Below are 21303 nucleotides of genomic sequence, written 5' to 3'. Positions count from 1 at the left end.
GCAGAGCAGGGCGTTGAATGGAGGCCCGGCTGGGAGGGGGAACACTGCCCATCCGCTCCACTCCGCTGCCTCCCTGGCCCACAGACCTGCACGGTGCTGCTGGCCTGTCACCCTCCTCCCCCTTGTCACCCGCGACAGGTGGACTCTGGCCTCCAGGGCCCAGCAGGGATAGATGGGGAGGAGGCGCAGAGCCTAGCCTTGCCTCTCTGGGGCTGCCCCTCAGAGGAGCGCCCCCTGCCGGCAGCACTCTCCCGTCCATGGTCTTTGCAACCCTGTCCAGCCGCTGACTGGCCACAGCTGACCAGAGGGAGCCCCGGCCTGCGGCCGAGGCGTGGGGCTGAGCCGGGCTGTGCCCCCGCCCCCCAGAGGTGAACTTCCAGGCGGACTTGGCCGACCTGACGTGCGAGATCGAGATCAAGCAGAAGCTGATCGACGAGCTGGAGAACAGCCAGCGGCGGCTGCAGACGCTCAAGCACCAGTACGAGGAGAAGCTGATTCTGCTGCAGAACAAGATCCGGGACACGCAGCTGGAGCGGGACCGGGTGCTGCAGAACCTCAGTGAGCCCGCGCCCGAGCCCCCGCAGGGCCCCGTCACTCACCTGGCCCTCTGCACAAGCGGCCTCTGACCTTTGGCCCGTAGCTGAAATCTCCTGGGTCCGACTGTAGCTCCTCTGCCACGTTGGCCGATTTCTGTCTTCCTACTGTCGCTTGACACCCTAGAATCCCTGATGTCCCTGGGCTTGTGAGCGTGACTCCCCCAGCTTTTCCCTCGTCCTCTGGGTCACGGTCTGTCTGCTTGCTGCTCCTCAGCCCGGTCGTGCCTTTTTCCACCCGTTCACTCCTTGACTCTCATTCAGCGAGCGTTCGTTAAACATGCGTTACACGGCAGCAGACGCCACTCTGGGGGCGAGAGACACTGGGCAAATCGCAGCAGGAAACGGGACAGGGAGCCCGGGGGGCGGTTTGGTGTTTTAGAAAGGATGGCGCGGGAGACTCCACTGAGATGCGACCCTGGAGCGGACCTGAGGGAGGTGCAGCAGTGCCGGGGTGGGGGAGATGGGGGGCAGGGAAAGAGCGTGCCGGGGAAGGAGCAGAAGGTGCCGCGCCGCAGGCGGCCATGCACCGGATGCGCTGGTGGAGTAACAAGGAGCCACGTCAGAGAAGCGTGGGGCCCGTGATGTCAAAGACAAGTGGCCAGCTCATTGTAAGGACACCGCCTCCCGCTCCCGAGCGAGATGGGGAGCTAAGGGCTTCTGAGAGGTGTCGGTGGCAGGAAACGTAAAGGCATATTTTTTTTGACAGGCAGAGTTAGACAGTGAGAGAGAGAGACAGAGAGAAAGGTCTTCCTTTTCCATTGGTTCACCCCCCAAATGGCTGCTATGGCTGGCGCGCTGCGCTGATCGTAGCCAGGAGCCAGGTGCTTCCTCCTGGTCTCCCATGGGGTGCAGGGCCCAAGCACCCGGGCCATCCTCCACTGCACTCCCGGGCCACAGCAGAGAGCTGGCCTGGAAGAGGGGCAACCGGGACAGAATCCGGCGCCCCGACCGGGACTAGAACCCGGTGTGCCGGCGCCGCAGGCGGAGGATTAGCCTAGTGAGCCGCAGCGCCGGCCTGTAAAGGCATTGTTAAGCTACCGCTCGGGGTGCTGTGGAAGTGGGAACTGGGGGCCTCTTAGGAAACTGTTAACTGAGAGCCCAGGAGAGTGGCTGGGGCAGGAGGTGGTCAGATTCTGTAAGTCCGGGAGGGCTGATTGATCGGGAGGATTTGCCGATGATTGGCTGTGGAGCTGAGAGGGGAGGAGACAAGGAGGGGTCCGGCATTAGCTTCTGGGAGGACGGTGCTCTTCACTGAGGTGGGGGAGGGCAGTCTCCTGTTGTGCCTGTTCGGTCTGAGACATCAGGCAGCAGGGGTCTCGGGTGGGGGTCAGCCTCTTCCTCCTGCTTGGGCCCACGTCACTGTCTTTTGCCAGCTCTTTTCCTTCCTGTTGGCCATGGCCCCTGCCTCCACTGCGGTCCCTGGGGCAGAACCGAGCCAGCATGAGTGGGCTGTGGGGTCCGCATGGGAAGCTGGGACCAGGGCTCAGGGGTCTCGGGCTGAAACCAGCCTCTAGCATTCCAACAGAATGTCGTAGCAGGACGGGGCGTCGGCGCCTGCCACCCTGACCCGCTCACCGCGCACCTGAAGCAGTAACAGGTTCAGGGAGGGCTGCGACTTCCCCCAGGTCTTGCAGCAAGCAGCCAGAACAGAACCCAGCCCTCCGGCCTCCCCCGATGAGGAGCGCACGTGAGCGGGAGCGCGTGGGGGCGCAGCTGGCGCTGACGCCGCCTCCCGCTGCCCTCAGGCACCATGGAGTGCTACACGGAGGAGAAGGCCAACAAGATCAAGGCGGACTATGAGAAGCGGCTGCGGGAGATGAACCGCGACCTGCAGAAACTACAGGCGGCGCAGAAGGAGCACGCCCGGCTGCTCAAGAACCAGTCGCGCTACGAGCGGGAGCTGAAGAAGCTGCAGGCCGAGGTGGCCGAGATGAAGAAGGCCAAGGTAGGGGCTGAGGGCCGAGGGGGAGCCCTAGACCCCTTCCCGGGTTCCCCGTGACCGTCGCTGTCAAGTGTGGGTTGTCTCCCAGACATACAACATCGCCGGTCAACCCTGTCCTGACCCTGGACCCCGTTCTCCTAGCCGAGTCGACGTCCAGGGTGAAACAGCTTCCCCCGGCAGTGGGGCGGTGTGCAGGATGGAGGGTTGCGTGGGGTCCTGTGGAAGACGGGTCACAGGGGCCCTGCTCAGTGCTGCCCCCTGTGGTGGGAAGCTGCACCACAGGTGCCTCCGGTCTGCTCTTTGAGGCCTGGCATTTGGAACAGATTTGCCTGCCATGGTGATGAGAATGGCACTGTTTGAAGGCTTACTGTGGGCAGGCTGAAGACCATGCGCTCACGTTAAGGCCTTGGGAGAACCCCACAAAGGAAGCCCAGTGGTTATTCCCACGGTACTGGGGAAAGTGAGGCGCAGAGAAGGTAATTCCCGCTACCAGGAGGCGGTGCTGCCTCCCAAGCCCCTGTGAGCTCTGGGTGGCCCAGTTTTCAGAACTCAAGTCTTGTGTCCAGCATCCAGGTGTGTCTTGGCTGCCCTGTGTGGCCTTTTCCCGGGCCTTGCTGCCCTGCCCGCCAGCCGCTGGTGTAGCCCAGCCGTCTGCAGTCTGGGGCACTGAGCAGAGCCTGGCAGGCTACGAGGGCTGTCGTGGCAACGCAGACCGGAATGGAAAGGGGAGCTTCCTTGTGCTCGGGGCCGCGGGGACAGGGCCCGCGGCTGAGCCGGCAGTAAGTGCATCCTCCCTGGCGCTGACCAGGGAGCAGAAGACAGAGCAGAGTGGTGATGGCTGACATAGATTTCGAAAGCTGCTGTCACAGAGACCTTGCTAACGTGCCCAAGCAGCTCTGTCCCCAAGCCCAGGCTACAGGTCCGGGGACTCCATGAAGCTGGAGTAGAGAAGGCCCCACCATGCGTGTTCAGACCAGGTTGGACTGGGCTGGCCCGGGGAGCTCCCCGCTGTATCCATGCCATTGACCTTGAGTGGACTTGGAGCCCAAGGACCCACAGCTCCCCTGGGATCCAGCGCCCTCTGGTGGTGAGGGAGGGACCAGCAGGCCTTGGTTGCCCCCAGATGTAGCTGCACACCCACGTGGGCCTGTGTGGTCTGTGTGTTCCTGAGCACTTTCTTGCCTTTGTCCCCACTCTGTCGCCCTGGAGGTTCCTGGCCAATGCCTCCCCAGGGTGGCCCTGCACAGCCTGGCCAGCTCCCTTCTCAGCGGGGCTGGCCCTGGAGAGCCTTCTGAGGGAGGATCTACATTTGGCTCTGAAATCTTGAAACCTAGTCGATCGCCCCCAGTGCACTGAGCGGCAGAAGGATCCATGTGTGTACATGCGTGTCACTCGGGGTCAGGGCCCACCTCTAACCCTGACTGCTCTTGTGAGCCTGGGACCAGCATGGGGCAGGACACCCTGGGGTCGTCCCCGGGTGTCCCAGGAGGGGCCCAGGTTTCCTCCTGGAAGGACAGAGGGTACGGCAGGCAAAGGACCCTCACCAGAGGCTGTGAGAGGCAGTACCTGGCACCTGCCACCGCTGTCAAGCGATTCACAGAACCGGGGGTGGGGGGCACAGTCACAGCGTCTCCTAGGAGGAGGGCTCACTGAGCAACGCTGGCCCAGGAGCTGTGGCCCATCTCAGCACTGCATGGGCCTGGAACATGCCCACCTGTTCTGACAGTGTCAGCTCTGTGGTGACCTCTGCAGAGCTGGGCCACACCTCGGGCCAGGAAGACGTGGCACCTGCCCAGGATCCCGGCACCTGGAGAGGCCTGACATCTCCAGCTTGTACGCAGCTCCTGCTGCGCTGGACCGTTCACTGAGCGTGTGATTTGGTCTTCACAGTCCCAGGCCTTGGGGAGGACACTCAATCTGTACCCCAAAAACCTCTGTAGATTCAACTCAACAGAGCCTTCCCCTCAGGGGAGAAACCAACTCTGCCAACCACTGGCCCCTGTAGCACCGCTCCCCCTGCCCGGCTGTCTCCTTTCCCGGGGTCCTCAGGGCAGGGCAGGTTGGTGACGTTCCTGGCAATGTCTGAGGTCTCACGGCAGAGGAAGGATGGGGCCCTGTGGTTCTCACGCCCTGTCGCTTGGAAGACGTCTGGGGCCCTGTGTGTGCTGCACTCCGTCTGGGGCACCGGGGGTCAGGAGATAGGTACAAAGGCTCTCCAGCCCACTGGGTGGTCTCGGGCTGCTTTCATGGTGCTGTCTGTGCCTTTGGCCAGACCTTGGAGAACTCTGGGTTCCAGGCTGTCTGTGCTTGGTCCCTGGCTCTGCTCTGGCCTGCCTTGGTGCCACCTGGGACTATAGGAAGAGCCGGATTGAGGAGGCAGTCCAGGCTCCGAGCTTGGCCATCCACTGCTAGTTTTATGACTTGAAGTCACTGTGTCTCTCTGGTGCTCAGTTCCCCATTCACAAAACAGAAGCAATAGCTCCTCCCTTACATGACTGTCATGCGGACCGGTTCTCATACATCCTGGTGGGCTTTTATCGCTCTCAGTGTGAGCCCCCGGCATCCAGCCCTGTCCACAGCTCAGACTGTCCGTGGGAGAGACCCAGGACAGCGACCACGGGGGAGGGCCGCCAGGGGCTGTGACTTTCAGCAGTGGGCGCCAGTGGACCTCCCAGAGTGCACCTGTGCTGCCACGTTTGCAGCAGGTGGCCGAGGTGGTTTCAGCCCCTCGGGAGCGGGGCGTGGCCCTCTTGCCCTGAGCCCGTGCTGCTCTGCCCAGTGTCCCCATTGTACTGCCACGTCCTGCTCAGCCCCGCACATCGCACCTCTCCCCGCCCAGGTGGCCCTGATGAAGCAGATGCGGGAGGAGCAGCAGCGGCGGCGGCTGGTGGAGACCAAGAGGAACCGAGAGATCGCTCAGCTCAAGAAGGAGCAGCGGCGCCAGGAGGTGAGGGTGGCCCCGAGGGCTCCCGGGCGCCCTCCACCCCGCGCCCCATCCTCCCCGCCCACCCACACAGGCCTCAGCCCTTGCTGTCCTAGTGGCATGGGCTGGGCTCGGAGGTGTCGGGCCCAACCCCTCCATGTTCTGAGGAGGGGCATGCACCCCAGAGCAAGGCAGGACCTAGCCCACGGTCAGCGGGCCAGAAATGGGCAGCTGCCAGCCTGCAGGGCTGAGCCCTTGGTGCGGGACCCCTCCCCCACGGCAGGAGGCGTGGCCACGGGATTTGGTCTTGCAGTGAAGGGGCAGAGGAGCTGAATGCCGGCTCCCATGTGTCAGCCATTGGCTGCACGCAGAATGCCCTGAACCCCAGGGCCAGCCGGCCTGTGCCCACCCCCGCTGGGGCGGCAGGGGCTCAGGGCCACCCCGCCAGGGCCAGCCGGCCTGTGCCCACCCCTGCTGGACCAGCAAGGGCTCAGGGCCACCCCGCCAGGGCCAGCCGGCCTGTGCCCACCCCTGCTGGGGCGGCAGGGGCTCAGGGCCACCCCGCCAGGGCCAGCCGGCCTGTGTCCACCCCTGCTGGGGCAGCAGGGGCTCAGGGCCACCCCGCCTCTCGACCCGCAGTTCCAGATCCGGGCTCTGGAGTCCCAGAAGCGGCAGCAGGAGATCGTGCTGAGGAGGAAGACCCAGGAGGTGAGCCCTGGGCAGTGGGGCTGGCCCGCTGCTCCCGTCTCCTGGGGCCTCGGGACGACGCAACACCCCCCCGCAGAGCCTGAGGGGGCAGGGAGCGGGCAGGCGGTGCTCCCGGCCCTCCCTTCTCTGATCAGAGCGCGGGCTGTGCGGGCCGTGGCTGGCCTGGTGGTTGTTGCTTTTGCCTTCATCTCACGTCAGAGACCCCCTGGCCTTTTTACGACCCAAGCCCAGGCCAGCCCAGAGCAGCTGATCTCCCTGCCTGGCCCCCAAGCTGGCCCTGTCAGTGTGGCTCCAGGCTCCCGGCTCACCTGGCCCTTCCTCCGGCCGCCCTGCCCCCAGGTGTCGGCGCTGAGGCGGCTGGCCAAGCCCATGTCTGAGCGGGTGGCAGGGCGTGCGGCCCCGAAGCCACCTATGCTGGACTCTGGGGCCGAGGTGTCGGCCAGCACCACCTCGTCGGAAGCCGAGTCGGGCGCCCGCTCTGTGTCCAGCATCGTGCGCCAGTGGAACCGCAAAATCAACCACTTCCTGGGGGACCACCCCGCGCCCACTGTCAATGGCTCCCGCCCAGCCAGGTGAGCTGCGCTGATGCTGCCCTGGTGTGTGGGGGCGGGGCGGCAGGGGGACCTGGGGAGGCTCTGGGAGTGCCCCTGGCTCCAGGGCTGGGCGCAGGGCTCACTCGCAGCCCCACCCAAGCCCCTCCACCTGCATCTCTCTCAGAAAGAAGTTCCAGAAGAAGGGGGCCAGCCAGAGCTTCAGCAAGGCGGCCAGGCTCAAGTGGCAGTCGCTGGAGCGGCGCATCATTGACATCGTCATGCAGAGGATGACCATCGTCAACCTGGAGGCCGACATGGAGCGGCTCATCAAGGTGCCCGCGCCCGGCCGCCCCCGCCCTGCCTCTCCGTCCTCACCCCTCCCCCCCCCGTCGCACCGGGACCCGCGGGTGCTGGCGCCCCTGAGGCCTCTGCTCCCTCTCCTCTCCCCCAGAAAAGGGAGGAGCTGTTCCTCCTGCAGGAGGCGCTGCGGAGGAAGCGGGAGCGGCTGCAGGCCGAGAGCCCCGAGGAGGAAAAGGGGCTGCAGGAGCTGGCCGAGGAGATCGAGGCGCTGGCCGCCAACATCGACTACATCAACGACAGCATCACCGACTGCCAGGCCACCATCGTGCAGCTGGAGGAGACCAAGGTGCCTGCGGGCCGGGCCTGGCCCCGGGACGGCTGGGAGAGGAGGGGGGAGGGGCAGCCCCAGGTGACAGGCTCTCTGCCTCCCCGTGCCAGGAGGAGCTGGACTCCACAGACACGTCGGTGGTGATCAGCTCCTGCTCCCTGGCGGAAGCCCGCCTCCTGCTGGACAACTTCCTCAAGGCGTCCATCGACAAGGTGAGCCGCAGGGACACAGCTGTCCCCTGACGGACCTCACCTCGTGGGCAGGTCAAGCGGCCTGACCTCTGAGCCTCAGATGCTGCGGCTGTGAACCCAGCGTGATGAATTAATGCTCAGCTTGTAGCTGGTTGAGTCGCTTGAGCGCAATGATACATGCGGGGCCAGGGGGTTGGCACACCCCATGAAAGGTGATCCTGCATGTCTGGCCCGGACCTGCCCCCTGCAGGGCAGGGCTTGAGTCTGTTGGAGGTGCCGAAGTGTGTGTACACTGGGGGTGAGGGAGTGGGAGACGGACGGACGGATGGACCGTACTCCACCAGGGGGTTTATGCTGGAACATCAGGCGTCCTTGAAGGTTCATCCCTTGTCCCCCGTGTCCCTGGAGAGGATGTACTTCCTTCCCCCTGTGGCCATGTGTGTGCCAGGTCACCCTGACAAGGGGACAGGAGACTGTGCCCTCCTTGGCCCTCACCCTGTGCTCAGGGAGTACCTCCAGCTCTGCTTTGTGTCTGAGGGGGCTGCAAGGGTCCGCCAGGGCCACCGTGACCCAGCGCCGCCATGACCCAGCGCCCTGGCCGGGGGCCTTGAGCCCCAGCGTGCACGGTCTGTGGTGTTGGAGGTCAGGAGTTCATGAGCAGGCAGCATAGAGCTGGCTCCCAGAGGCCTCTCTCCTCGCTGTTGACGGCTGTTGTGACCCCGCCGGAGCTCCACGTGGCCCTCTCAATGCCTGTGTCCTGACCTGCTCCTCTTGTGAGGACCCCAGTTGTGCTGGCTTGGGGTTTACCCGTAAGGCCTACTGTTGCCTCGTTTGCATCTTTAAAGGCCCTGCTTCCAAATCCAGTCGCAGGCTGCGGTCAGTCTGCGGTCAGTCGTCAGTCTGCGTTCAGTCGTGGGGGACTTCTGCATATGAACAGGCCTGGGGGCATGGCAGGGACACAGTTAAGCCCCTACAGGGTGTGTCTTAAGCGTGTATACAGAAGCTAAGGGGACCTGGGTGTCCAGGCGGGTGACAGGCACCAGGGTGGTGGCAGGAACTAGAAGGAAGCCCCCAAGGTATCTCCCAGGGAGCAGGTTGTATGCAGTGGACAGGCCAGAATGGATAACTCCCAGGCCTTGCATCCTGTACTCAGGGGCTACAGGTGGCGCAGAAGGAGGCCCAGATCCGGCTGCTGGAGGGGCGGCTGAGGCAAACGGACATGGCGGGCTCCTCCCAGAACCACCTGCTCCTGGATGCCCTGCGGGAGAAGGCCGAGGCGCACCCCGAGCTGCAGGCCCTCATCTACAACGTGCAGCAGGGTGTGGGTAGGTGTGGACCCCACCGCGCCCCCAGCTCTGACCCCCAGAGGCCTCCCTTGCCCGATCCCACCCCAGCCCGGCAGCCTTGGTCTGCTCTTGGTGCGTGGGGTGCAAGAGGGAGGCCTCCTGCTCTCCCCAACTCCAACAGGGCTTCTCCCTCCCGCAGAGAACGGCTACGCCAGCACGGACGAGGAGATTTCAGAGTTCTCGGAGGGGAGGTGAGCTTCCACGCTGGGCACGAGAGGCGGTGGGGGAGGGCTGCCGCAGGGTCCCAGGGGCTCTTTGGGATTCAGAAGCTGGGGTCCCGGAGAGCCAGAGCAGAACTCTTTGCTTCCTCCCCAGCTTCTCCCAGTCTTTCACCATGAAAGGCTCAACCAGCCACGATGACTTCAAGTTGAAGGTGAGCCCCACTGGAATCGGGCCCTGGTGTGGCGCAGCCGGCTTCCCCGAACCTGGTCCCCACTTACTGAGGCTCAGCCCCCACTCCTGCCCCCTGCAGCGGGGGTGGGGGTGCCAAGAAGAATGGAGCCTGGAGCTGGGGTGTCCCCCTGTGTAAGCCAGCACAGCCCGTTCTTTGTGAGGGGGGTGGCAGGCAGGGCGAGTGGCCTCTGCTGGCCTCCGTGCCTGCACCAAGCCCTACTTTCACACCGTCCCCTGCCCACCCAGGGCGGCCTCATGCTCTGGGTCAAAGCCAGGCGGCTGGTGGTCTTGCTGCTGACAGCTGACTCCAGGGTGGGAGCCAACAGCAGGGGAGCCTCCCAAACAGCCAGGGAGCCTTTCTTAGACTGAACCGACACAGGGGCGACCCAAGAGAGGATGAGGAAGGAGCTGCAGGCTGAGCCTAATGACTCAGGGGTAATTCTGGAGTTAGTTGGTCGGCTGGTGTGCAGCATGGGAGTCAGGCAGGGCCCGGGGTTGGTACAGTCAAGCAGCGGCAGTCTCTGGAGACCCCAGAGGCTTGCAGGCATCTGTGGGCGCAGAGGCAGTCTCTGGGGACGTCTGCCCAGGTCCTTCCACCAGCTCCTCCCCCGTAAGCCAAGGAGGCACCACTTCCGCTGTTGGGGCGCCCCACCCCGTCTTTCCCCTCTGTGTGCCATCCCCTTTGGGCTGGTTGGCCCACCACATCCTTTCTTCCCTAGGGTGAACCCAAGCTGTCTGCCCAAATGAAGGCAGTGTCGGCCGAGTGCCTGGGGCCCCCACTGGACATCTCCACCAAGAACATCACCAAGTCCCTGGCCTCACTCGTCGAGATCAAAGAGGACGGAGTGGGCTTCTCCATCCGAGACCCCTACTACCGGGACAAGGTTTCACGCACCGTCAGCCTGCCCACCCGGGGCAGCACTTTGTAAGGAGGGGACCAGGACTGTGGGTGTGGCTGAGCAGGGCCCGGGGCCTGGGCCTCACTGGACCCTTCTGTTGCAGCCCCCGGCAGTCTCGAGCCGCGGAGACGTCCCCTCTGACCCGGAGGAAGTCCTATGACCGAGGGCAGCCCATCAGGTCAGAGCATGTTCCGGAACCTGCTCCAGAGTCGCTGCTGGTCTTGTCCTTGGTTGCATGAATAGCTGTGAGATTTGATTCTGAGGGTCATCACGTGTTCTTTTTTTTTTTTTATTGTATTTATTTATTTGAAAGGTAGAGTTACAGACAGAGAGATGGAAAGACAAAGAAAGGGAGGTCTTCCATCTGCTGGTTCACTCCCCAAGTGGCTGCAACAGCCAGAGCTGAGCAGATCCAAAGCCAGGAGCCAGGAGCTTCTTCCTGGTCTCCCACACAGATGCAGGGGCCCAAGCACTTGGGCCATCTTCCACTGCTCTCTCAGGTCATAGCAGAGAGCTGGTTTGGAAGAGGAGCAGCTGGGACTAGAATTGGCGCCCATATGGCACCCATGCCTGCATGGCAGGCAGAGGCTTAGCCCACTACACCACAGCACCAGCCCCTATGCTTTTTTTCAAATAATTCCTCTTTTAAAAAAAAAGATTTATTTAGAATGCAGAGTTACAGACAGAGAGGGAGAGATCTATCCACTGATTCGCTCCCCAAATGGCTGCAACGGTCGGGGCCAGGCTAGGCTGAAGCCAGGAGCTTCAGCTCCCTCCGAGTTTCCTACGTGGGTGGCAGGGGACAAGCACTTGAGCCGTCTTCCGCTGCCTTCCCAGGAGCATCAGCAGGGAGCTGGTTCGGAAGCGGAGCAGCTGGGAATAGAACCGGCGCTCATGTGGGATGCCAGCGCTTCAGGCACTGGCTTGCTTGACCCGCTGGCCGGCGCCGGCTCCGTGGGGTACCCTTTTTAATCTGGGCCAGATGTGTGCCCTGGAGCCTCCATCAGGCACGTGGGAGTGGGGAGCCCCGCCACGTGCTGCACGCTGTTTGCTGGTGTGCACTCAACATAGGTGGCCTTATGGTGGCTTGGGTCGGTCACTGAACTGGGGTGCTGTAGCCTCTCATGACCAGCATCCTTGGGAACTTCCGCCCTGTCTAAGGCCTTGTCTGGGGAGAGGAGGTGGAAATTCAAAGAAAAACCAAAGTGGTCACTGCAGAGCCGTGATGTCTCAGCTGGCCAACCACACATGGGGTCAGGCCCCTCGAGCTTCCGCAGAGAGTGGGTCACCTCCGTGCACATAATTTTCGGAGGTCTGGTGGCCTCAACCTAGTCACACACAGTGAAAGCCGGGGCTCAAGATGACCTCTGGGGAGCTGCCTTGGTGGGAGGCGAGAGGCAGGCTTGCCACAGCCCTGCTTCCTCAGCCGGGCCTGAGCCGATGCCCGCAGCCGGGGGCTTGCCAAGTGGTCCCGGGCAGGTGTTGACAGGATGTCTGTCCACTTGGAGGCTCACCAGCTGTCACGTCGTCTGTGACCCGAGAGAACAGGCTTAGGCTGCAGCCTGAGGGCTGTAGGCCATGCCCGTGACGACTCTGGAGGGAGGGAGGATTCGCGAAGGCTGAGCCTGATGGTAACTTGGCAGGAGCGGGGCCATGGGGTACAGGAAGCGCCCGTGCCTCGTGGCGGGGCTCGGCTGCCTGCGTTGCCGTCATGGGAGTTAGGTTCTGAAAAGCAGCTGTGAACACCGGGTCGGCCAGCGCCAAACCACTGCTGCTGGGGGGATTCGGGGTGGGCTCCCGCAGGCCTCTGCTCCCGGCGCACTCGACCACCCGTCAGCACCCAACCGTGCGTCACGCGTGTGCTGGGATCCTTAGCGCTGGGCTCACAGCCCGGTGAGGAAGATGTTCACCGTCCCCCATCACAGCTTCTGACGCGCAGGGACTCTGAACAGCACTCAGTACTGTGCTAAGTCTTCAGTAAGAAGGACAAAAATGCAGAAAACCAGAAGACTCACAGGGCCCTGAGGCCGTGGAGAGCGGACATGGTGCAAGCCGGGAACAGGGTCTCCCTTCCTGGGGCACGCCCGAGTGACAGACGCTCCGCCCGTGCTGCCTTGGGTGTCACACATGACCTAGGAAGTAGATGACTTCTGGGGACAGAATCTGCCTCTGACCTGAGGCGACTTTCAGGACCGTGCCCAGGAGCTTAGCTGGGACCGGAGCTCTGCCCTCGGGCCTCCACTGAGACAGACGGTGGAAACCCAGTGCTGGGGGTGGCCTGCGGGCAGGGTGTGGCCACCAACTGTCGCCTCTCTGTTCCCCTCACCAGGTCCTCGGACGTGGGATTCACTCCTCCATCGTCCCCTCCCACTCGGCCCCGCAATGACCGCAATGTCTTCTCTCGGCTCACCAGTAACCAGAGCCAGGGGTCGGCACTGGACAAGTAAGGAGAGGGCTGAGGGGTGGCTTGGGAGGGCGGGGAGGGAAGGGGCCTGGCTGGAATTGCCCAGGGAGCTGGGCGGACCCAGGCCTGCTCTCGCGGCTCCTCTAAGAGGTGAGGCTCTGACCCCGGGATTGCGTCCAGTGCTGGCAACAAGGTTGGCCACTGGGAGCTGGCACACCACAGGCCCCCCGGGACTGCCCCCTTCATCGCCTTGGCTCACCCGATTTTCTCCAAAGCTCCTCCCTTTCAGTGTCGGCCCCTCCCCTGGCTGACCACAGCTCCTTCAGCCGAGGCCTGGTGGCCCTCACACACCGCCCTGGTGGCCACGGCAGGTTCAGCCTCTGTGCACCCACACCTGCTGCAGTCACGCTGTAGTCGCCCGGTGTCATGCCGAGGGGGCCCTGGCTTCTTCACCTGTCATTCCCTCGCCACTGTCCGTCAGCAGTGAGCATCACCTTCTGTGCCTTACGTTAGAGGGGCGAGGCCCCTCGAGGGGTCGAGAGAGAGAGTGTGGGAACAGGGCCCTGACTTTCGAACAGTGGGCTCTGCCTGGCCAAAGGGGGGACCCCCATGCTCCCTGTGTCCCCATCTGCTTGGCCCAGCCTGGCCCCTGCTAACTCTCTGAGCGCCCCCCGGAGTAGGGGCTCCTCGGGCCTCCTGAAAAGCTTCCCTAGCCCCAGAGGCAGCCGTGCCGAGTCCTCCAGGGCACCCCAGGCCTGAAGGTCTTGTACCCAGTGCTGAGCGCGCCCTTCCCCTCGCCACACACATGCCCCTTCCTGCTCAGATTACGGCTCTGTGAGTGGTCCCTCCTTCCCAGGCTGCCTCAGCTCAGGCCCGGCCCAGCCACGCAGGGTGCACCCCGCCTCCAGGCCATCACAGTGCACAGGCCCCCAAAGACTCCATCTGCCCAATCTAATCGTCTCCCAGAGGCCTGGGTCTTGCCAGTGGCCCTGGTCTTGGGGCAGGGGCGTGGTGCAAGGTCCCGGGGACTTCCTGGGGACAGTGGACCTTGTAAATAAGTGAGCTCCTGAAGGGTGGCCGGAGAGGCAGCTCCCGGCACCTCCGTCCGGCCTCAGGCAGGCACTAGCATTGCTGGGGTGGGGGCGTGCCCCCAGCTTGTCCCGTGGGGCAGCCGGAGAGCTTGGAACCAACCAACAGCCCCAGCTGTCTCCCCCAGTGTGCGGCCAGCGCGCCCACACCTCCCACAGCCCCTCCCCACCCCCTCTGCTAGCCGGGGGACCCCCGAGTGCTCATCCTGGGCCGGCCCCCCCCGGCTCGCAGAGCTGCCCTCCCACCCCCTCCCCGCTTCCCTTGAAGGCCCTCCCTCCTCTGCCTCTCTCCGCTCCCCTTGAAGAGAATAACCCGCCCTCTGACCTGGTGCTGCTGCCGCCTCTGCCGCCCTGTGTGTGTTTCCTCTCTCCCCCTAATCCAGCTAATTTTCTGCCCTCCCCAGGTCTGACGACAGCGACTCCTCTGTGTCGGAGGCCCTGAGGTACACACAGAATGTCTCCCGTGTTGGGCCCCCACTCTCTGCTCTCTGTCCCGCCTGCACACCCGGCCCTCTGCATGCAGCCCCTCCTCTCCCTGGCCCTCCCCACACCTGTCCCTGCCTCATGGTTCCTCCCTCTCAGGGCACCCGGCGGCATGGCCTCTGACTGCGCCACACCCGGCTGGAGCTGGGGGCTTGGGGGTGCAGCTGCTTGTGGCCAATCTGGTTCTCTCCTCCCTCACGGCCTGGGCGGGCAGGGGACAGGGCGTGGACACCTGGGGCAGGCCAGGGCTGGAGCTGAGGGCCAGCTGGGCTGCTGCGTCACGGGCTGTGCCCGGGACCCTGTGGCTCACTCAGCTTGGGCCAGAGTGGCCAACTCTTTAGACCTGGGCTCTGAGAAGGACACCATGGGGGCACTGCCCCGCCCACGTCTGGTGGCACCCGGATATGCAGGTCCCTGCCCCCTACCCCGGCCAGTGGGATGAGCCAAGGCGAGTCCTCCCTAGCACCACCATGACATCCCACAGCCAGGAACAAGTCTCCGGCCTGCTGGGCTCAGCTTCCTCCCCGGCTCCAGTCGTCCTGGCGTGCATGCTGCTGGCCCCTTCGCCACTGTGGGCAGCGAGCCTTTGTCGTGGCCATCGCCATGGGAGAGTCAGCCTCCTGGCCCTCCTGACGTGTTTGCATGGCACACTCGGCCTCCTCTCCAGACACACTGCCAGTTCCCAAACGCGTGTCAGAGTGGGCGCAGGGCCGCCTGGGGGCGCCGTCTGTGTGTGAGAGACTCTGGGCCAAGCTGGGCCCTGGGAGGTGTGTGGGGGGGTGCTGCAGTTTGAGGAGCCCTGCCCGGGACATCGGTCATTTCTGTCAGTCAGGGGCAGCATGTGCTTTGAGCAAGAGCGAGAATCTGTTTTCAAACGTGACTCAGCCGGCGCCTTTACTAAGAGGAATACAGTCCGTGGTCTCCATCCTCAGAGCCACCCGGGGCTGCATGGCGCGTGCCTTGCCCTCCCGTGGGCCGGCCCCCCTCCTTCTCTCATGGCGTCTCCGGGGCGAGGGTGCCATGCCGCATCTGCAGGGCCTCACTCCAGAGGCCCCGGCAGGGCTGGGCTTCCTAAAGGGATCCACCTCTTGGTCAAGGCAGTCACAGGTCTGACCGTGCTGGCCCACAAGGCTGTGGCAGCATGCGTGCACATGCGTGTACGTGTGTGTGTGTGTTGGTGAGGCCTGGCCATCTCTGCCCCCTTCCTCTCACCCTTGGCGGCTGAAGGAGCTCGGAGAGGCTGACTCCAGCACTTGGCCTCTGCCCCACCCCCGGGGGCCTGCATGTGTTCTGTGGCCACATCTGGGCCAGGCGCTGTGAGATGGGAGCTTTCCAGGGGAAGGGCCCACGCCTCCTGCTCCTTCCATCCAGGCCTAGGATGCGGCTTGCTTCCTGGGAGTGCTGGGGACGCCGACTAACAGATCGCCGTACAAGGCAGGCCCTCGCCGCCCTAACAGCCCGTTCCTGCTCTCGACCCCAGTGGAGTTTGGCCGCAGTCTCTGTCATTAGGCTCTCGTCCCCTCTCTGCCTTGGTCCCCTCTCAGCTCTGCACCTCTGGCAGCCCGGCCGCGATCCCTGGGGCTGACGGCTGTGCCCTCTCTCCCTCTCTCCCGGAAGGGGCGTCATCACGCCTGTTGGAGGAGCCAAGGGCGCTCGGACGGCCCCGCTGCAGTGCATCTCCATGGCCGAGGGCCACACCAAGCCCATCCTCTGCCTGGATGCCACAGACGAGTTGCTTTTCACCGGGTCCAAAGGTGCGTGGAGCCCCGACTGGCCACGTCGGGTGAGGGTCCCCCCAGCTCTCCTTCTGCCTGCGTGGACTGTGAAGGAGATAAAGCACAGAGTCCCCAGGAGTTGAGGGCATGGGGGCCACCACACTGGGCACCTCCTTTGTCTCCTGTCGTGCCCCGAAGCTCCCATCCCATGTGCCCCTGATTCTTTTTTTTTTTAAAAGATTGATTTTATTTATGTATTTATTTATTTGAGAGGTAGAGTTATAGACAGAGAGAAAGGTCTTCCATCTGCTGGTTCACTCCCCACATGGCCGCAGTGGCTGGAGCTGAGCCGATCCAAAGCCAGGAGCCTCCTCCAGGTCTCCTGCATGGTGCAGGGCCCAAGCACTCGGGCCATCCTCCACTGCCTTCCCAGGCCACAGCAGAGCTGGATCGGAAGAGGAGCAGCCGGAACTCGAACCTGTGCCCATATGGGATTCCGGCACCGCAGGCAGAGGCTTAGCCCACTATGCCACAGCGCCGTCCCCGCCCCCTGGCTGATTCTTCCCTCATACCTGACCCTGGGGCTCCATCCTGACCTCGGAAACTTCAGGAAGCTTCTCAGTAGCCCCACCTCGTGTGCTTGTAACCCTGACGTCAAACCCGTACCTGCGGCTAAGCAGTCCCTGGCTGTCTGCAGCAGGCCTCCCCAGGGTTAGAGCACGCTGTCTCGGTCGCAGTAGCAGTCAACAGGTACCAGCGGAGGCGTCAGCCTGCAGCAGGCACACGTGGCAGCAGCGCGAGTGTCTGCGTCTCCGGGACAGGGGCAGGGAGAGCTGTCAACCCAGGAGCTGTTGATTGATTCGCAGCTTTCCCCTAAGATTTGCTGTCCACTTGTTCACTTATTTCATCAGCTGTTAGCGTCTGTAGGAACAGGCACTGAGGGCTGGAGAATTTCATCTTGGCCCGGGACAGCTCGGCGATGCTCACGGCACTGGTGTTTGAGCACGTTTGCTTGAGACGCTCTGGTCTGAGATCTGAGGTCTTGGCCACAAGCACACACCTCCGTGTTTCCCTCCCTCTCTGCCTGGGGGGAGCTGCCTGAGCCCTGGTGACCAACATCTGTCCATCCCCCCCCCCCCCAGACCGCAGCTGCAAGATGTGGAACTTAGTCACGGGGCAGGAGATCGCAGCCCTGAAGGGCCACCCCAACAACGTGGTGTCCATCAAGTACTGCGGCCTCTCGGGGCTCGTGTTCTCCGTGTCCACCTCCTACATCAAGGTGTGGGACATCCGGGACTCGGCCAAGTGCATTCGGACCCTCACGTAAGTGACCCACCTGCCGCCCCTCGCGTGTAGGCTTCCCAGCCCAAGTGACCCACGAAACAGCTCAGCCTGGGTCCATGAGCACAAGGCTCTTCCCGGCCCGGGGCCTTGGCTTGACCCTGGGGGCCTTGGGTTGGGAGACGGTGTCCGGGGCAGCAGCAGCGTGGCGAGCCTTTAGCCTGCTTACCCTCTACCTTCATCCCAGTCCCCCAAGCCCTGCCCTTGAGACCAGCGGACAGAAGCCATCGGCTGCCTGCAGGGATAGGCCACCCGATGGCCATGAGCCCTGGCCTGACAGGCCGGCAGACCCCGGGGAGACAGAGCTGAGACCAGGACCCCTGCAAAACAAAATCATTTTAAGCGAGGAGCGTGCTTTGTCCCTACATGTACATTGTCAGCTACCATCTGTTCCTTAAGTTGATCCGTAAAAAGTGAGCGCCAAGGCCTTCTGGGGCCATGAGGTTCCCCTATAATGGAGAGGTGTGTCATCGCTGGCTTACTCGGACTGTCCTGGGCGTAGCCACAAACTGTGGGCTCAGGGCAGCTGTCAGTCCCTGCAGGTTCATCCATTGTAACAGATGCACTACACTAGTGGGGGTGGGAAGCTGGGGGCTGGCATATGAGCAACCTCAGTACCTTCTGTTCGGTTCTGCTGGGAGCCTAGAGTTGCTCTTAAAATTTTTTTAGAACAAGGTAAAGAGAGCGGGCATTATCACCTTTTCACAGATGGTGAAACAGACTCGGGTCAGGTGATCATCATGAGACTCGAGTCCAGACTGAGTCCCATGACCCCGTGGTACAGCCTCCCGGCCAGCGCCTGAGCACACGGGCAGGCCACGTGGTCACCTGTCCTGCTGGGCTGGGGTGGAGCTCTCTACCCTGTCTCATTTCTCGGGAGAGCTGTTGCTGTCTGTTCAGTCCAGGAAAGCTTCCTGGAAGAAGTGGCTCGGGGGGGCTGCTCTGAGTGGGGTTTCATCGGTCTCCTGGCCCACGTGGACAGACCATTTTGACCGATAGCCTTGCCTCTGGTCCTCGCGGGCAGGTCCTCAGGCCAGGTGATCTCAGGGGACGCCTGTGCCGCCACGTCCACCCGCGCCATCACCAGCGCCCAGGGGGAGCATCAGATCAACCAGATCGCGCTCAGCCCCTCGGGCAGCATGCTGTACGCCGCCTCGGGCAACGCCGTCCGCATCTGGGAGCTCAGCAGGTCAGCGAGGGGCCCAGGGCGGCTCCCTGGTCTCAGCCTGGGAGGAGCGCCCGGGATGGGCAGGACCGCAGCTACCCCTCCACTTCCCTGCGCTGCCGGACTTGGGGCCCCTGGGACAGGGAGCACCTTAAGTCGAGGTTCTTGATCTCGCTTGGAGGGGAGGAGCTGTGTCCTGGCCAGGCCTGCTGTCCCCGAGGCAGAACCCCCACCCCAGCCACAGGTCCTCCCAATCCACCTGCCCTGGCTGGCCTCTCCCCACTGCAGGTTCCAGCCCATTGGCAAGCTGACTGGCCACATCGGCCCCGTGATGTGTCTGACGGTCACCCAGACCGCCAGCCAGCACGACCTCGTGGTGACCGGCTCCAAGGACCACTATGTCAAGGTACCTGAGGCTGCCTCAGCCTGAGCCCTGAGTGTCAGTGCCTCTTGCACTCCTCCCCGCCCTTTGCCCTCTCACCTTGGGAGTACAGGGAGACCCCTGGGGGTCTGTGCTGAAGAAACCATCCCAAAGAAGGCCGGATGACGAGTGTAGGACATTACACGGCTGTGCTACTCTGTAAATGGCACAGAATTCGGAACAACCTAAATGTCTAAATGCAGAATATTCTGGAATTCTAGAATATTCAAGAAAAGTCTGGAAAATCCACAAACAGGATGCAATGCCACTATGAAAACAATAAATAGGAAAAAACAAAGCAACAAATGTTCAAACAATGCTAATTGGGTCTGCCACCTAATTATGCCAGTGTAGCCGGAGCTCTGTGGTTGCACTGCAAGGCAGTAGGGAGGGAGGAGGGGAGGAGAGGGAGGACTGGGAGGAGTGTTGTAGTTACAGAACCTGTAATGCTACATTTAATTTGAAATTTTTAAAGATTTATTTTATTTATTTGAGAAGCAGAGTTAGAGGGAAAGACAGAGAGGCCTTCCATCTACTGACACTACCCAAATGGCCACAATGGCCAGGACCGTGCCAGACTGGAGCCGGGAGCTCCCTCCAGGTCTCCCACGTGGGTGCAGGGACCCCGGCACTTGAGCCATCCTCTGCTGCTTTCCCAGGCCATTAGCAGGGAGCTGGATCAGAAGTGGAGCAGCCGGGACTCGAACCAGCACCCATAAGGGATGCCAGTGTTGCAGGCGGAGGCTTCTCCTGCTGCACCACAGCGCTGGCCCCAGTTTAATTTCTTAAAAAGCAAAAGTGTTATAAAGGGGGCTCCTACCCCAAGGGGACCTTTCTTCTCAGTAGCTGCTTATTTAGCTGGGGACTGTCCAGTGATTAGCCCAGTCACCAGTCCCCACGGGGAGGTTCAGGCCCTGGGCCTTCAGGGTCCCCAGTCCCTTGGAAGAAGTGGCCCCTCTCCCAGGAGCCCTGGGGAGGCTCCTCCCTTCACCAGCGGGCCGGGCCCTCAGCCTGTCCCTCCCCCCCCCAACTCAGATGTTCGAGCTGGGCGAGTGTGTGACCGGCACCATCGGCCCCACCCACAACTTCGAGCCGCCGCACTACGATGGCATTGAGTGTCTCGCCATCCAGGGAGACGTCCTGTTCAGTGGTTCCCGCGACAACGGCATCAAGAAGTGGGACCTGGAGCAGCAGGAGCTCATCCAGGTGCAGGGGGAGGGGCACAGCTCCCCAGGGTCTGGGCTCCCCCCAGGGCGGCCGGCTTTCCCAGCTGCCCCTGACTTTGGGGAGCTTGCGTCAGCCTGACCCCTCTGGGGGCAGAAGGATCCGCCCTGGGCCCCCAGAGCCCCCAGCCCATGTGACCCGTGACACCTCCCTGCGCGACTGTCCAGCCACCAGCAAGAGGGGCCCCAGGCCAGTCCCCTCCCACCTCACCGCCCGCTCCTCCTGCAGCAAATCCCCAACGCACACAAGGACTGGGTGTGCGCCCTGGCCTTCGTCCCGGGCCGCCCCATGCTGCTGAGCGCCTGCCGAGCCGGCGTCATCAAGGTCTGGAACGTGGACAACTTCACGCCCATCGGTGAGATCAAGGGCCACGACAGCCCCATCAACGCCATCTGCACCAACGCCAAGCACATCTTCACGGCCTCCAGGTGGGTGCCGCGCCGATGGGCCGCCTCTGCTCCCCTGCCCCCACCGCCCGCTTCCTGGCGTGGGCAGGGAGCCGGCAGGCTCAGGGCCCTGCCGCTGCCCCCGCGCCCCCTCTTTCTGTACCCAGCCCGTGCCAGCCTTCACCGCGTGCCCACCAGTGCCAGGCACTGCAGTGAGCAGGGGCGCGGGGAGCTGCTGGGCCCCCGGCTGGACTTAAGCCGCCTGTCGGCCCGAGCAGCAGTCTCTGCGGTATCTCAGGCCGCACCTGCTAGCCAGGCCCTGCCCCCACCCCGCCAGCCCCAACTCTGGGCCCTGTGGTCATCGAGCACCGGGCTCTCGGCCCCATGGCCGCTGCTCAGCCTCCTCATCTCTCGTTCCCACTGTGCCCCTCCCCCCTCCCGTGTCCACCGGCCCCTCCTCTCTCCTCTCTTCCCCCCCACAGTGACTGCCGGGTAAAGCTGTGGAATTACGTCCCTGGACTCACCCCCTGCCTTCCTCGCCGAGTCCTGGCCATAAAGGGCCGCGCCACCACCCTGCCCTGACCCCCCACCCTGTCTCTCTCTCTCTCTCCCCTCTCTCCTCCCCCCTCTCCCCCCACTTCGATCTGAGCTGCTTCTTCACGGTACGAGATCCTTTTTCCCCCCTTCCTGCTCGCCCTTTCTCGCCTGCCTGGCCCAGAGACGCGGCCCCGCCCCCGTCCCCTTCCAAGCATGAGCAGGGGGAGCGCCCCCCCCGAGAGGGGTGCCAGGTGCTGAGCAGGGGGGAGCATCCAGACCCCAACCAAACAAAGCCACAGCCACAGAGGAAGCCCCGAGGTCCCTCGGGGCCAGGGATGGGCCTGACCCCTGCCCTGCACGCCCAGCCTGCAGCCCACCTG

At 63.4% G+C, this 21303-nt stretch overlaps 1 protein-coding gene across 8 annotated transcripts in view; it reads left to right on the top strand.

Moving 5' to 3' along the window:
* Positions 1–21303, top strand: part of KIF21B (kinesin family member 21B) — a 47012-nt gene that overhangs the window by 22516 nt on the left and 3193 nt on the right. For 2 of the 8 annotated variants that reach the window (XR_011381251.1, XR_011381250.1), the window contains exons 14-35: positions 367–558; positions 2342–2541; positions 5378–5485; positions 6101–6169; positions 6509–6741; positions 6887–7034; positions 7154–7348; positions 7441–7542; positions 8675–8846; positions 9007–9058; positions 9183–9240; positions 9980–10185; positions 10263–10337; positions 12489–12602; positions 14056–14094; positions 15752–15888; positions 16992–17172; positions 18215–18379; positions 18644–18761; positions 19812–19982; positions 20229–20428; positions 20869–21048. Coding sequence is in view for 4 of the 8 variants with exons in the window: in XM_070054925.1 (XP_069911026.1) it covers positions 367–558; positions 2342–2541; positions 5378–5485; positions 6101–6169; positions 6509–6741; positions 6887–7034; positions 7154–7348; positions 7441–7542; positions 8675–8846; positions 9007–9058; positions 9183–9240; positions 9980–10185; positions 10263–10337; positions 12489–12602; positions 14056–14094; positions 15752–15888; positions 16992–17172; positions 18215–18379; positions 18644–18761; positions 19812–19982; positions 20229–20428 (2935 nt within the window). In the remaining 4 variants the exon portion in view is untranslated. The remainder of the gene's footprint in view (positions 1–366; positions 559–2341; positions 2542–5377; positions 5486–6100; positions 6170–6508; positions 6742–6886; positions 7035–7153; positions 7349–7440; positions 7543–8674; positions 8847–9006; positions 9059–9182; positions 9241–9979; positions 10186–10262; positions 10338–12488; positions 12603–14055; positions 14095–15751; positions 15889–16991; positions 17173–18214; positions 18380–18643; positions 18762–19811; positions 19983–20228; positions 20429–20868; positions 21049–21303) is intronic. The other 6 variants (XR_011381252.1, XR_011381253.1, XM_070054925.1 and 3 more) reach the window with 3 other exon arrangements.

This window comes from Oryctolagus cuniculus, chromosome 13 (genome assembly GCF_964237555.1).
Source record: "Oryctolagus cuniculus chromosome 13, mOryCun1.1, whole genome shotgun sequence".
Classification (NCBI taxonomy): Eukaryota; Metazoa; Chordata; class Mammalia; order Lagomorpha; family Leporidae; genus Oryctolagus; species Oryctolagus cuniculus.
The sequence above is the reverse complement of the archived record's forward strand: the minus strand, read 5'-3'. Positions and strand labels throughout refer to the sequence as shown.